The sequence below is a fragment of the Pelophylax lessonae genome, assembly GCF_965119305.1.
Source record: "Pelophylax lessonae genome assembly, chromosome: 8".
Taxonomy (NCBI): Eukaryota; Metazoa; Chordata; class Amphibia; order Anura; family Ranidae; genus Pelophylax; species Pelophylax lessonae.
In genome coordinates, this window is record NC_138775.1 from 85,669,409 (window position 1) to 85,684,817 (window position 15,409).

The window sequence follows — 15,409 nt, forward strand, 5'->3', positions numbered from 1 at the left end:
AAAGTCTTGCTAGATCACTTCAGGCTGGACCCTTTTGCTGGTATAGCTATGTAAAACATTAAAAACCAGTGCCTATACTGTTTAAAATCCAGTAGTACACTGTCTCCCCCTGCTCTGCACATGTTCAGTTGCTATCCTTTTTTGGCAATGCAGAATTCGTAGAGGCCAATCTGCTGACAGCCTTAAAACAGATTTAAACCCTCTTATCCTTTTTACAGTCCAAGGAAGCTGCTTATGTTTAATCTGCAACTGCCATGGTGCTACACATGTTATCAGTGATGGCACCAGCCATTTAAAGGTTTTACAGTTTGGTTGAGGACACAAGTAAATGTGACAATTACATTCCTGGAATGCCAGGATTACTTACTTTTTTTGAAATTGTTAAATTGATGGGTTTGGTTTCGCTTTATGATTTACTTCTGCTCAGGGGCTCTGGCATTCAGCAAAATGGCAGCCTCCAAGCAAGAAGAAACAGTAACGATGCTGGAGGCAATTTACAGCACACTCTAATTTTGGTGGCATAATTATTAATATGGAATGTAAGTTCCTTGCTAAAGAACATTATTTTTTATGAAATTGTTATGGATAAAGTTCCGCTTTAAAGGATAAGTTCACCTTTGGGAACATCTTACATGTTCCATCCGTTTTTAGGGTGTAACATGTTCCCAATGCTGCAGCTTTTTTTTTTTTTAATGTTTTACATAGCTATACCTGCAAAAAGAGACAGCCTGAAGTGATCTAGCAACACTTACGTTTCTGACTAAAGTTCCACTTTTAGGTCAGCAAATTTAGGCCCTACTTGCCAAAGTAAAACTAGCTTCAGAGAGGTAAGCAGAAGCCAGCAAAGTTATTAGCTGGCACAATATGGTGTTCACTCTTAGACAGGGTGTTTTACTACCAAAATGGGATATAGAAACAATAAATCGGATGCTATATGTTTGCAGTCCAGATCACACTGCACAGACACTAGTGTGAGCTCCCGTTCCATGCTCCTTACTACTGCTGTGTGTGGATAATTTGGCACACCCCCTTAATACAATATGAAACACAGCTGTGTGTACCACATAGGACACAGCAGCAGTGATTAACACCCCCTGACGTCCACAGAGTGTGACAGTAAAGCCCCGTACACACGTACCGATCGTCGTCATACAAACGTCGGCGGACGAAAGATCTGCCGATTGTACGCGTGTTAGTATGGTGCCTCCAACAGCTGTCTGCGCACATTCTGCGGACAAGAGTCTTTCTTGCAAACATGAAAATTTTTGTATGCGGACACCAGAGCGGACGATTGTTCGCCAGTCAGTACAGAAATCAGCCGACAGACCGCAGATTTGCAAGACTGGGCATGCTCAGAAAATAAAAAACACAGGGAAAGTTAACCATTACATGACATCACTTCTGCAGTCAGCTGAAGTCTGCGGACAAAATTCTTGTGCTGTCTTTGCACTTTTCAACAGACACCGACATCCCGGGGAGAAAAGACGAACGTTTGTATGACGACGATCGGTACGTGTGTACGGGGCTTAAGATAGGCAGTGGGTCTTTTTGAAAACTGTGCATATGCAGCCAGGATATGTGCCTGCTGCCATTTCTTTCAATGAAAATTCCGAGGCACACAGTAGGGAGGACAGTGGCAGAAAATTACAAACCTGGTTTTCTACCAAGCACTAGAGGCGGAAGCAGATGGGACAGTAACAGGTGAAACTGGAGATCCAATACTGTTCGCCTATAGCCTGTGGAAATATACTCCCAACACCAAGTGAGGTTATGTGCCGGTAATATGCAGTCTATTGTATGTTTATGAGGTACTTGTGCTTAAGGAAATTCATGACAGTAAAGCCTATTTGCTCGGAGAATGTCTTCTTTTGTTTTGTTCACTTGATAGTTAGGTACTAAGATCAAGTTTCTCCCTCTGGTAAGATGAAATAATATTACACATGTCAGTGGTTGAATATTTTCTCTAGCAAGCCATACCTTACTGTACATAAGAGCTTTATATCTTTACTTAAAAATTTAAATAAATACATTACTACTTCCATTCTGCCCAACAGTCTGATACACCAGAATACAAAGCTGCATGTAAACTGTGGGATCTTTATTTACGCACAAGAAATGAATTCATCCAGAAGGGTGACTGTGAGGAAGACGATGAAGAAGATGATTCACAAGATACTGCAGAAGGAGAAGTATGATATAGCAGTCTGTATGCAGGCATATTTGTGTGATTGCATTTGATTTAAAGTAGAAGTCTGGTGTAAACTTATATAATCTTAAATCTGCTGCCATCCCCATTCTAAGTTACATAGTTAGTGAGGTTGAAAAAAGACATCAGTCCATCCAGTTCAACCTATGATGTGTGTGTGTGTGTTTGCTGTTAACCGTACATTGTATACCCCTGTATGTTGTGGTCTTTAAGGTGCCCATCTAATAGTTTTTTGAAACTATCGATGCTCCCTGCTGATACGACTGTTTGCGGAAGAGGATTCCACATCCTTACTGCTCCTACAGTGAGGAACCCCCTGCGTATTTTAAGGTTAAACCGCTTTCCTCTAGTTTTAGTGAATGGCCATGTGTCTTATTGTATTCCCTTTCTCTGAATAGGTTTTTCCATATGCTAGGGTTGCCAGTACAGTATTTGTACATTGATATCATACCCCCCCTCTATCGTCTCTTCTCCAGAGAGAATAAATTCAGTGCTTGTAGTCTTTCCTCATAGCTGATGTCCTCCATTCCCCTAATTATTTTTGTTGCCCTTCTCTGGACTTTCTCCAGTTCCAGCACATCCTTCCTGAGGACCGGTGCCCAGAACTGGACAGCATACTCCAGATGTGGCCGGACCAGCGTCTTGTAGAGAGGGAGAATAATCTCTTTATTTTTAGAGTGAATCCCCTTTTTTATTCATCCCAGTATTCTGTTGGCTTTGCTTGCAGCAGCTTGGCATCGCATGCCACTGCCAAGCCTGTTGTCTACCAGTACCCCCAGGTCCTTTTCCATCCTAGACTCATCCAGAGGTTCGCCCGCCTAGTGAGTAGCTTGCTTTCTGGTTTCTGGCACCCAGGTGCATTACTTTACATTTTTCAACATTAAACCTCATCTGCCATGTAGTTGCCCACCCCATTATTTTGTTCAGGTCCGCTTGTAAGGTTTCCACATCCTGCCCATAAGATATTGGCATGCTTAGTTTAGTATCATCTGCAAATACTGAGATTTTACTCTATCCCCTCCTCTAGATCATTTATGAATAAATTAAACAGGATTGGCCCCAGGATAGAACCCTGGGGGACCCCGCTTTCCACACCAGCCCAATCTGAGTACTCCCCATTAATCACCACCCTTTGCAACCTCCCTTGGAGCCAGTTCTCTATCCAGCTACTCACCTTATGGTCCATACCTACCTTCCTTAGTTTGAACAGTAAGCGTTTGTGGGGAACGGTGTCAAAGGCCTTTGCAAAGTCCAGGTACACCACATCCACAGGCTTACCTTTATCTAGGTGGCAGCTCACTTCATCATAGAAGGTTAATAGATTGGTTTGGCAAGAACTATTTTTCATGAACCCATGCTGATTACTACGAATAATACAGTTTTCATTAATAAAGTCTTGTATGTGGTCCCTTAACATCCCCTCCAACATCTTGCAGACTACTGATGTTATGCTGACCGGCCTATAGTTACCCGGGATATATCTCGGCCCCTTTTTAAATATTGGTACCACGTTGGCTTTTTTCCAATCAGCTGGCACCATACCCGTCTGTAAACTATCCTTAAAGATCAAGAATAATGGTCTGGCAATCACCTGGCTGAGCTCTTTAAGAACCCTCGGGTGCAAGCCATCCGGTCCCGGTGATTTATTTATGTTAAATTTCTCTAGTTTAGTTCTAAGTCTATCTTCTGTTAGCCATGGCGGTATTTCCTGAGGTGTGTTTAGTTTGGCCTTACAAGCTGGGTTAGTGTAGCCCCCCCCAATTCTTTTGTAAAGACTGAAGAGAAGAAATTATTTAACACTACTGCCTTTTCCCTGTCCTCTGTGGCCAAAACTCCCTTATCGTCTTTTATGGGGCCAATGTGTTCTGGCCTCGCTTTCTTACGGTTTATATACTTAAAGAATTTCTTGGGGTTCTTTTTACTCTCTTCCGCTAGATGTCTCTCGTGTTCTATTTTAGCCGCCCTGATTTCGTCTTTACCTTTCTTATTACACTCTTTGTAATGCTTGAATGCTGCTAATGACCCCATCAGTCTTGTATTTTTTGAAGGCCTTTTCTTTAGCTCTAATATGCATTTTTATGTTGGAGTTTAGCCACCCAGGGTTTAATTTTGCTCTTTTAAATGTATTTCCCTTTGGAATGCACTGGCCAATCCCTTTTTAAGTATGCTCTTGAAGCACTCCTATTTTTCCTCCGTGTTCTTTGTTCCCAGGGTTCTATCCCATTTGATATTTTCTAGCAGAGAGCGCAGTTTTGGGAAATTGGCTCTTTTGAAATTTAGTGTTCTTATATTGCCCTTGTGTTTCCTATTACTATAATTAATACTGAAACTTATTGACCTATGGTCACGGTTTCCTAAGTTGCCCCTTATTTTTATATCCGTGAGCAGGTCTGTATTGTTGGTAATCAGTAGGTCAAGTACCGCATTGTTTCTTGCTGGTGCATTCACCATCTGACCCATGAAATTGTCCTGCAAAACATTTGGAACTGCCGAGCCTTGGCTGAATGCGCAGTTCCTTCTGCCCAGTCTATATCTGGATAATTAAAGTCCCCCATTATAATGACATTTCCCATCCTTGCTGCCAATCCTATCTGTAAAAGGAGGTCCGCCTCCCCCTCCTCCCTCTGGTTGGGGGGCCTATAGCATATGCCCAATATTACCTTCCCCACAGTGCCTTCCCTTTTGAAGTTCTACTCATAGGGATTCTGCCTCGTCCATAGCTCCATTATTAATATCATCATCCCTCATATTTACCTGTACACTGTTCTTAATATACAGACATACCCCTTTACCTTCTCTATCTCTGCGATAAAGGGAATACCCCTGAATGGTCGCCATCCAGTCAGAGCTGTCAAACCAAGTCTCAGTTATCCCCACAAAATCTAAGTCCTCCTCAAACATCAGCATCTCCAGCTCTCCCATCTTGTTAGCCAGGCTTCTGGCATTGGTATACAAGCCTCGTAATTTTGACCGGTTACATATATCCTCATTTGATGTTTTTAGGCTGCTCTCTTGATTTTTCCCCATACCCACCCTGGGTATAGGAGCTCAGAACACCCTACCACTAATGTCCCCATTTCTGCCCTCTGAATCTTGCTTTCCACTGGCTAATTCTACATCTGTACCCTTACCCCCCCCCCATCACCAAGTTTAAAAGACCCTCTAACTTTATGGCCATCCTCTCACCCAGTACGGCTTCACCCTCCCCATTTAGGTGCAATCCATCCCTGCCATAGAGCTGATGGCCGACTGAGAAGTCGCCCAAGTTCTCCAGGAATCCAAAACCCTCCTTACTACACCAGCTCCTCAGCCACTTGTTAACTTCCCTAATCTCCCGCTGCCTCTCTGGTGTGGCTTGAGGTACAGGTAGTATTTCTGAAAAAACTACCTTGGAGGTCCTAGTCCTCAACTTAGCTCCTAAGTCCCTGAAATTGTTTAGGACTCTCCATCTTCCTCTGCTTATGTCATTGGTACCCACGTGTACCATGACAGCTGGGTCTTCCCCAGCCCCACCCAGTAATCTGTCCACCCGATCCGCGATGTGCCGAACCCGAGCGCCCGGTAAACAACAGACTGTTCGGCGCACACGGTCTTTGTGGCAGATTGCACTGTCTGTCCTTCTAATAATGGAGTCCCCTACCACCAGCACCTGTCTTTCCTTTCCCTTTCTCCCAGCCTCACTGGAGGAGTTCTTCTCTGGCAGCTAGGGGCATCGCTCTGTTCCAGCAATGCTGGTCCCTGACTGGTTTCCCCAACATCACGCAACGGGGCATATCTATTGGGGTGCTCCAGCCCAGGACCAGCCTCCTTGCCTTGTCCCCTTCTACCCCTCCTAACTGTCACCCCTCTACTCTGCTCTGATGCCTGCACCTCCAATACTCCACCCACCTCTGTGCAGGCCTGCGTCTGACAGGTACGATCCCGGCTCTCCTCCTGTATGGACATTCGGCTCAGTGTTGCCAGCTGCTTCCCTAGATTCAGGACCTGAGCTTCCAGGGAAGCAACATGCTTACATTTTGCACATTTGTATTTGCCCTTGATCGCATGATCGAGGAACGCATACATATCACAAGATGTACACCGAGTCGCATCTCCACACCCGCCGGCCATTCCTAGCTTCCTAACTCTACCTTCTCACCCTCTGGTACTCTGCTACACTCACTTGACACTCAATCGCACAACACTCGCAATCACACAGCCTGGTCAGTCGCACAACACCCACAGAAGCACAACACTCTCAGACGCACAGCCCGGTCAGACGCACAACACACTCAGACGCACAGCCCGGTCAGACGCACAACACTCTCAGTCGCCGGCCATACACAGTGCAAATTTCTTTCCTGCAACCAAGAGTTGCAGAAAATAAATTTGCACGATTCCCCCATCAACACAGACAATGCTGACAGGGAAATCGGCAGTTGTCTTCTCCTGGTAGGGGGGTGGGTGGAGGAAGCCGTAGCCACAGGGGGTGGACAGTGATTATCGCAAGCGGCTATAGGAGCCACTAGCGCTAATCACAAGAGAATTCAGGAGGCTGGTTATACCCAAGTTAAATGATCGATCAACTTGGTACATACATCCTGCCCATTAACGGTTCGATTCTCGGGCCGGTTCTTGCTGAATGGGTTTTGGTTTTCAAAAATGTTAGACAAGAGGAACAATTGGGGTTTATCAATGTTATAGGACACCTCCTATCTACAGTAGTTGTGACCAGAGAAATCAAGAAAATCTTTAGTATGAACTTCCCATACTAAACTTTTTATTTTTTAGCCCATTTTATATTTAATAGACAAAGGAGCACTTTTGGGGTTCATTTACTAAAACCGGAGAGTGCAAAATCTGGTGCAGTTGTGCATGGTAGCCAATCAGCTTCTACCTTCAGCTTTTCAATTATGCTTCGACAAAAAACACCTACAAGCTGATTGGTTTCTATGCAGAGCTACAGCAGATTTTGCACTCAGTTTTAGTAAATCAACCTCTTTGTGTATGTTTATAGGAAACATCATCTATTCACAAGAGAACTCAAGTAAACCTTTTGTGTGAATCTTCAGATTTTTAAACTTTTTTTTTATTTTTTTATTTTCAGCCCTCTCAGAATTATTTGAAGCCCATCCTGGAACAACTTTTGGAATCTGTCACCGCTGCCACAGATCCCAATGGCAGAATAATCAGTGAACTCTTTCAGAAAGTCCCATCTAAAATGGTAAGTGGCAAAGAATCTGTCACACAGTGGTAACAGGATTTTACTCAACTAAACTGGATCAATTTAAAACTGCATTGGCCCTTCTTACCAGTGTGTTGCAGTAATGCATGTGTGGTATTGTGTGTTGTATTTGCATAGTGTTATGCAGTCCATTTATTTTGAATTGGCCGCTAAAACTATGCAATGGACTATAACGGGGCATGGAGCAATTTTTCAATGCAGTGCAAAGTGCTTGATGTGTTGCAGTAAAGAGCAGTAAAAAAAAAAAAAAAAAAAAAAAAAATGTGTGTTTCTCTTTGATTCATTAAAGGACACAGCTCTCCATGATTCAGAACCATAGGGTTATATTGCCCCTACAGGAGTAGGACACTAGGCAGAAAAAAGACTTGGCTACGCCTGGCATTTTTTTTTTTCTCCTGGTTGTGTTTTTTTTCCCTGTAAAATCTACAATCAACTGCTGGACTGGATAATCTAGATCCAGTGGTCCCCCCCAGTCTGGCCAGCGAGTGCGCACAGACCAAAGCTGCACGCTGGGTCGGCCGCGACAGGCCCCATCCTGGACCGGGGCAGCCAGCGAGTTGAACCTCTTGCGGGGATACATATGACCAGGCGCCGACAGTCTGCGTCAGTGTTACCCTGGCCGACAGCTCCCCCCCCTTCTTCGGTGGCGAGGAGGTTCTGTCTTAAGTATTAACCGCACGCACGCTTTATCAGTAAGTAGAGGGCCCCTTCCCTCCTTTCCTGGACAGTAAGCGGGGCGCAGGTACTTCATGGGGTGGTCGGTACCTCCGGGGGTTCACCTAGTGGGATTCAGCCTGCGGGACTACCTGCATCAAGGTGGGCAGCCCCCCTTTCAGGGGGCTCTTTTTGCGGTCTCCTCTGTGGATCCTTGAAGGGACGTCAGCGGTCGTTGAGGATGATTCTTTCACAGCTGTAGCTGCGCTCGGGAGGCGCTGGTTGATGCACTGATTACATCCCGTGTGGGAGACTTTGCAGATCGAGGGTGCAGCTGAGGCTGCTGCGTAGGTGGCCCTCCCCCTTTTTTTTTTTTTGTCACTCAAGCCGTTTTGTACGGAGAAAGTGTTTCCTTATCCCTCCTACAGTGCCTTGCGAAAGTATTCGGCCCCCTTGAACTTTGCGACCTTTTGCCACATTTCAGGCTTCAAACATAAAGATATAAAACTGTAATTTTTTGTGAAGAATCAACAAGTGGGACACAATCATGAAGTGGAACGAAATTTATTGGATATTTCAAACTTTTTTAACAAATGAAAAACTGAAAAATTGGGCGTGCAAAATTATTCAGCCCCTTTACTTTCAGTGCAGTAAACTCTCTCCAGAAGTTCAGTGAGGATCTCTGAATGATCCAATGTTGACCTAAATGACTAATGATGATGATAAATAGAATCCACCTGTGTGTAATCAAGTCTCCGTATAAATGCACCTGAGCAATATCAGTTAGTGGCGTTACCCTTTGGTCTCGCCTCCACTCCTAAGGTCTTCTCAAAAGTGTTGGCCCTGGTTCTGGGGTTGCTACGTCAGTAGGGGATTGCGGTACTGGGCTACCTGGACGACGATCTCTTGCAAGCAGAATTCTCGGCGACCCTGATGGACAACATTGAGATCACTACAGACCCTGGAAGAGTTAGGTTGGTTTCTAAGCTACTGCATGTCGGCTCTGATTCCATCCAGAAAATTTGATTATCTGGGTCTGACTCTGGATTCAGCTCTAGCCAGTGTTCCTTTCTCTGGACAATCTCCAGGAGTTGCATGCTGCAATTCATCCTCTGCTGTCCTGTAGGTGGTCCTCTCTCCAGACTTGCATGCGGGTGCAGGGCCTGATGGTATCTACATTTTTGTGGTGGTTCTGTTTGCACAGATTCCATACAAAGTTCCTTCAAAGGGAGATCCTGGTGAAATTGAACAAGTGTCTGAGTTCCCTGGATAATCTGATTTGGCTGTACTGGGGGAACCAGGGGGTCCCTGATCTTGTGGCATCGCTCTTCGGCAGGGCAGATCCTTCCTCCCCTTGTATTGGATAGTGGTCACCATGGATGCCAGTCTGTCCGGGTAGGGAGGTGTACTGGGACTGAGCTCTGCTCAGGGTTGTTGAACGCTAAGAGTCAAGACTGATGATCAATGTCTTGAAACTTTGGGCGAAACTTTGGGCGATCAGGCTGTGCCAAGATCACTAGACAGATGGTCTCCGGGGGCTCCCGGTATGAATCCAGTTGGACAATGCCAGGGTGCTGGCTTATGTCAATCACCAATGCGGGAAAAAGAGTGTTTTGGCAGCCCTGGAAGTAGCCGGCATCCTCCGGTGGGCAGAACGCTATTTCCGGCCCTCTCCATCATACGCATTACAGGAGTAGAAAACTGGCAGGCGGACTATTTCAGTCAGCAGGCCTTGGACCAAGGGGAGTGGTCCATTCACCTGGATGTGTTTTTCATCTGATAGGTCTTCGGTGGGGATCCCCCTGAGGTGGATCTGTTGTTGTCCCCACTCAACAGAAATGTATCTGGTTTATGACAAGGTCACAGGAATCCTCTGGTGGGCGCAAAAGACGCTTTGGTGGCCCATGGGACCAGTATCGTATGTTTTAAGCCTTTCCTCCTCTCAAGCTTCTGCCATGGCTTTTGCGCACGATCGAGGTCAAAGGGATTCTAATCATTCTAGTGGCCTCGTCAGTCTTGGTACACCGACCTAGTGCGATTGGTCACCGACATGCTTTGGAGACTACCTCTCAGGGAGCATCTACTGTCCCAACGCCCGATCTTCCATCCTGTTTTACAGTCACTGGCTTTGACGACTTGGCTGTTGAAAGCCAGGTGCTGAAGGCTAGAGGTTGCCTGGGTCGATGATTCCGTCACTGCTGAAGGCTAGGATGTCTACCTCCTAGGAACATCTACCATTGCACGTGTACAGCGTATTTTTCGTGGTGTGAGTCAATTGGTGTTCACCCTCGTTCCTTTTTCGGTGGCTCTGATTTTGACCTTTCTTCATCATGCTGTTGAGCAGAAATTGGCCTTAAGGGCCAGATGTCGGCCTTGGCGGTCTTCTTTCATCGACCCCTGGCTATGTACTCCCTTGTGCGTACTTTTTTTATTCAAGGGGTTCAACGTCTAAATCCACCCATGGGGTGTCCTCGACCGCCTTGGTATCTGAACTTTATGCTGCTTTCAGTTCTCCAGAAGCATCTCTTTTGAAAATATTGAGGAGATTCCCCTGCTTATGCTGTCCCAGGTCACCTTTTTTGGTGGCTATCACCTCTGCTCGCAGGGTGTCAGAACAGGTGGGGTTCCTTGTCGTACCCACTACATGGAGTTTCACAAAGATAAGGTGGTTCTTCACCAATGTCCGTCATTTCCTTCTAAGGTAGTCTTTGATTTCCATTTGCATGAAGACGTTGTGTTTTCTTCCCTGTGTTGTTGGACCAAACATCCTAAGGAATTTGCTTGCTTGCCCTGGATGTGGTTCGGATGATTCAGGTGTATTTGGCAGCCACTGAATCTTTTTGGAGGTCGGACTCAATGTTTGTGATCATGGGTGGGCCAAGAAATGGGCTGTCTGTTTCTTCTGAGATAATGTCCGAATGGATCAGACACACGGTGACTCAGGCCTTTTCTATCTATGGTCAGGTTCCTCCTTTCCCGCTTAGTGCTTCTTGAGCTTTCCGTCATCCGGCGTAGAGCCACATGGTCGTCGGTGCTCACTTTCACTGAATTCTACTAAATGGATGTGTTGGCATCTGCGGATGCTTCCTTTAGCTCCAACGTTTTGCGGGCTGCTGTTTGGAGGATCTTTTCTCTCTTTGGGGGTGTATTGTTCAGGTTGGGCTCCCGTTTACCTGGTTGGCAATTTTGTTTTAGCCTTGGGATTTTTTGTTGTCCCACCCCTCATGTTTGTCACTGCTTGGGGACGTCACTATGGTTCTAAATCATGGAGAACTGTATCTATCAATGAACGAAATAGAAAATGTGTTTTTTGTACTTACCATAAGAGTTCATTGCCAGACACCGCTCCCTCGCCTGTATGGAGGCTTATTACTTCTGACATTGCTTGTTACTAAACTAAAGGCCTTTATCAGAGAGGGGGGTGTATACCAACTAGGACTGACCATAGGCGTAGCCAAGTTTTTTTTTTTTTCTGCCTAGTGTCCTACTCCTGTAGGGAGCATTATAACCCTATAGTTCTGAATCATGGAGAGCTGTGTCCGTCAAATAATTCAGAGATATGGATTTTATATTAAGCACAAAAATCCCATTTTCTCTCTCATTCATTGACGGACACAGCTCCTCATCCCCACACACACACACACTCCCCCCCCCCCCCCCCATCTCCAATGGTGAGATTATGAGCTGGCTGTTGCCACATGCTCTTAACGGGGGCTGGTTGAAGTTGCTGCTGACCAGGTTTCCCTGGGGCGCAACGGGGGTTGAGCAGGGTTCCCTGCCACCCTGGGGGTTTGTGACTAGGGCAGGGATGTCCTCTGGGCTCCCTGCGGAGGTTGTTGGGCTGGGGGAGCGGATGTTTCAACATCCGTGGGTACATAATTACATAGTTAGGCTGAAAAAAGACACCATTCCATCCAGTTCAAACTGTGATGAGTGTGTGTGTTTTTCAATAGTACCTTGAATACCCCTGTATGATGTGGTCGTTAAGGTGCCCATCAAATAGTTTTTTGAAACTATCGATGCTCCTCAATTATATGGCTGCTTGTGGAAGAGCATTCCACATCCTTACAGCTCTGAGGGTATAGAACCCTTTATGCAGTTTAAGGTTAAACCGCTTCTCTTCTATTTTAGCGAATGGCCGTCAGTCCTTTTTGTATTCCCTTTCACTGAATAGTTTTTTACCTATGCTTGGGTCACCAGATACGCGCCTCACACGGCCGTAACCGGCCAAAAATTAAGGCCTCGGCTTAGCGGCCTACTCATTGGAAATTATGTGAGGCGGCCCCTTTGAGGGTGGCTGATGCCACTGCTTCCTGTTCTGGCATCCACTTCCCCCTCCGCTGCTCCTGGGTTGTCGGCTCTGCTGGGGCTCGCGTCCTGGCAGCTAGGCGCCTTCAAAAATGTAGACCGCGGCCTAACAGGCCATGCGGCCGAGTCAGGCGCTACCCTTGAGGGGCAGCCTCAGTGTGTTTTGCTGAAGCCCACACTCTTCTTTTGGGGACCTGCCAGGCTGAGGATCCATGCAATTTATGGCTAGGCCTCCATAAAAATTTAGGTCGCAGCCTGCTAGGCCATGTGGTCAGCTTGCCACCTCCCTTGAAAAGGGGTAGTGCTGTGGGGGCGCTTCAATTTTTTAATGACAGCCTGGCCGCCATTATTGTATGAGACACCTGCCCTTTTTTTGTGAGGGTACCTTGCCTGCTCTTTCACGTCATGGCAGGCGGCTCCCTTTTTAAGGGGGCTAAGTCCTATTATGCCCTCTATGGAGGGCTTGGAGGACGACCCCCTTGTTTTTTTGCGGGGTCCGATAGGTGGTCCATTCTGGGCCCTTGGCCAGCGTCCCCTTTGCGGGATCGCAGTTGGCGGCCTCCCATGATTGTTTTTTGGGGTGAGCTTAGTATGTAGCGACCCTACTGGGTCTGCGTCCGCATCCACGCACCCTGAGTGCTCAGATAGGATAATTCCTCTGCTCCTATAGCCGTGCTTAAGTTAGGCGCTGGTGGATGCACTATTTGTGTCAGTGCGTGAAACTTTAAAAATGGAGGTTGTTGCTTATGCCGCGTCGGAGGCACCTCTTCCTTTTGGTACCCACAGGCCCTCCAAAGCGGCAAGGGTGTTCCGCTTTCCACTTACCTTGACAACATTGTCACAAAACAGTGGGGTTGTCCAAAACACAGTGGTTGGTAAGCGTTTTTGCTTGCGATATCCTTATGAGGATTAACTGCGTTACAGGTGGACGGTTCCATCTGTAGTGGACTCGCCGGTTTCCAGGTCAAATTTAGCTACCTTCATTCCGGTTGAGGAGTTTACAGGTTCAGCTAATAAGAGGGCGGAGGCTCTGGCCCGCCATATGTGGCTGTGGCTGGTTCGGCAGTGGTTCTCAACTCTGGGCCTCAGGACCCACTAACAGGCCAGATTTTAAATATCACCTTGGGGAGATGCAGACTAGAATACTGCAATCCCTGAGCATCAAAATATATCACCTGTGATGTATTTGTTATATTGCAAACCTGGTCTGTTAGTGGGTCTCGAGGCCCGGAGTTGAGAACCACTGAATTGAAGGATCTCTGTGGGCGGTGCAAGTTTTGTTACTTCAAGGGGTGATCTGGCTCCAAAGTCAGAACGTTTTCAAGATTTTTACTCAAACCTGTTTAGAGTTCCCAGGAAGGAGGGCAAGATGCGCCCAATACTGGACCTCAAGGTGTTAAACCGCTTTGTGCGGGTACAGAAGATCCGCATGTAGTCCATGTGCATGATAGTGGCATCCCTACATCAGGGGGATTCCTCGCTTCCATCGACTTTAAGGATGCCTACCTTCCCAACCCAATATGAGTTGCCCATCAGCGTTTCCTCCGCTTTGCTGCGGATGAGGAGCATTATCAATTTGTGTACCCTTTGGTCTCGCTTCCATTCCTCGGATCTTCATGAAAGTGTTGGCCCCGCTTCTAGCACTGCTGCGTCAGCGGGGGATCGCAGTACTGGGGTACCTGGACGATATGCTTTTATAAGCAGAATCTTCATCCGCCTTGTTGGACAACTTGGAGATTACTCTGCAAACGCTGAGGGAATTCGATTGGTTTCTGAAACTTCAGAAGTCTGCCCTGGTTCCGTCCACTAGCCTAGTCTATCTGGGTCTGACTCTGGACTCGTCCTCGGCCAGAGTGTTTCTTCCTTGGGAGAGACTTCAAAAGTTGCAGGAGGCAATTTGGCTTTTTCTGACCAGCAGATGGTTGTCTCTTCGGACTTGCATGCACCTGCCGAGTGGGCAGGTGTCAGATTGTGTTCAGGAGGTCTGGTTTCAGAAAGAGTCCAGGCTACCGATTTTAATGTACTGGAGCTCCGAGCGATCAGACTTTGTGTGGATCATTGGACAAGTCGTCTCCAGGGGTGTCCGGTGCGGATTCAATCGGACAATGCCAGGGCCGTGGCCTATGTCAATCACCAAGGGGGCACAAGAAGTGTCCTGGCGGCTCGGGAAGTAGCCGACGTTCTAAGGTGAGCAGAAAGATTCGTTCAGCCCTCTCTGCTGTGCCCATTCCAGGGGTGGAAGATTGGCAAGCGGACTATCTGTCAACAGGTGGCCTTTTTGGTGGCCATTACTTTGGCACGCAGGGTTCTGAACTGGCAGTGTTGTCTTGTCATTCACCTTACCTGGTGGTTCACAGGGTTAAGGTGGTTCTGCATCCATGTCTGTCATTCCTTCTGAAGGTCGTCTCTGACTTTCATCTGAATGAAGACATTGTATTGCCCTCCCTGTGTCCCAAGTCTAAGCATTCTAAGGAAGTTGCCTTGCACTCCCCGAATGTGGTTCGGGAAGTAGAGGGTGTACCTGGCAGCTACGGAGTGTTTTAGGAAATCAGACTCATTATTTATTCTCACAGATGAACCTTGCAAGGAGCTGGCTGCTTCTGCTGCAACCATTTCCAGATGAATCATACAGACAGTGGTTCGGTTCAGGCTTATTCTATTAAGAGTCAGGTTCCCCCTTTTCCCTGTCAAGGTGCGCTCTACTCGGGCGCTTAGTGCCTCCTGGGCCTTCCATCGTCAGGCATCAGTAATGCAGGTTTGCAGGCGGCTACCTGGTAGTTTGTATACACATTCACAAAGTTTTGTAAAGTGGATGTGTTGGCATCTGTGGATGCTTCTTTTGGCCACAAAGTTTTGCAGGCTGCCGTTTAGAAGACTTGTCCTCCTGAGTGGTTTTTTTTTTTTTTTTTTTCAGGTGAGCTCCAGTTGTTGACAGTTGAGCTCCAAGTTACCTGGTGGGCTATGTTTAGCCTAGGGGAAGTTTGTTTTTTCTGCTGTTCCCACCCCTCATGTTTGAC

At 46.8% G+C, this 15,409-nt stretch overlaps 1 protein-coding gene across 4 annotated transcripts in view; it reads left to right on the forward strand.

The window, feature by feature from the left end:
- The window catches only part of PBRM1 (polybromo 1), a 179,058-nt gene that overhangs the window by 19,199 nt on the left and 144,450 nt on the right, over positions 1 to 15,409 (forward strand). For all 4 annotated transcript variants that reach the window (XM_082265488.1, XM_082265485.1, XM_082265487.1 and 1 more), the window contains exons 5-6: positions 2,055 to 2,189; positions 7,293 to 7,409. In XM_082265488.1, the coding sequence (XP_082121614.1) occupies positions 2,055 to 2,189; positions 7,293 to 7,409 (252 nt within the window). The remainder of the gene's footprint in view (positions 1 to 2,054; positions 2,190 to 7,292; positions 7,410 to 15,409) is intronic.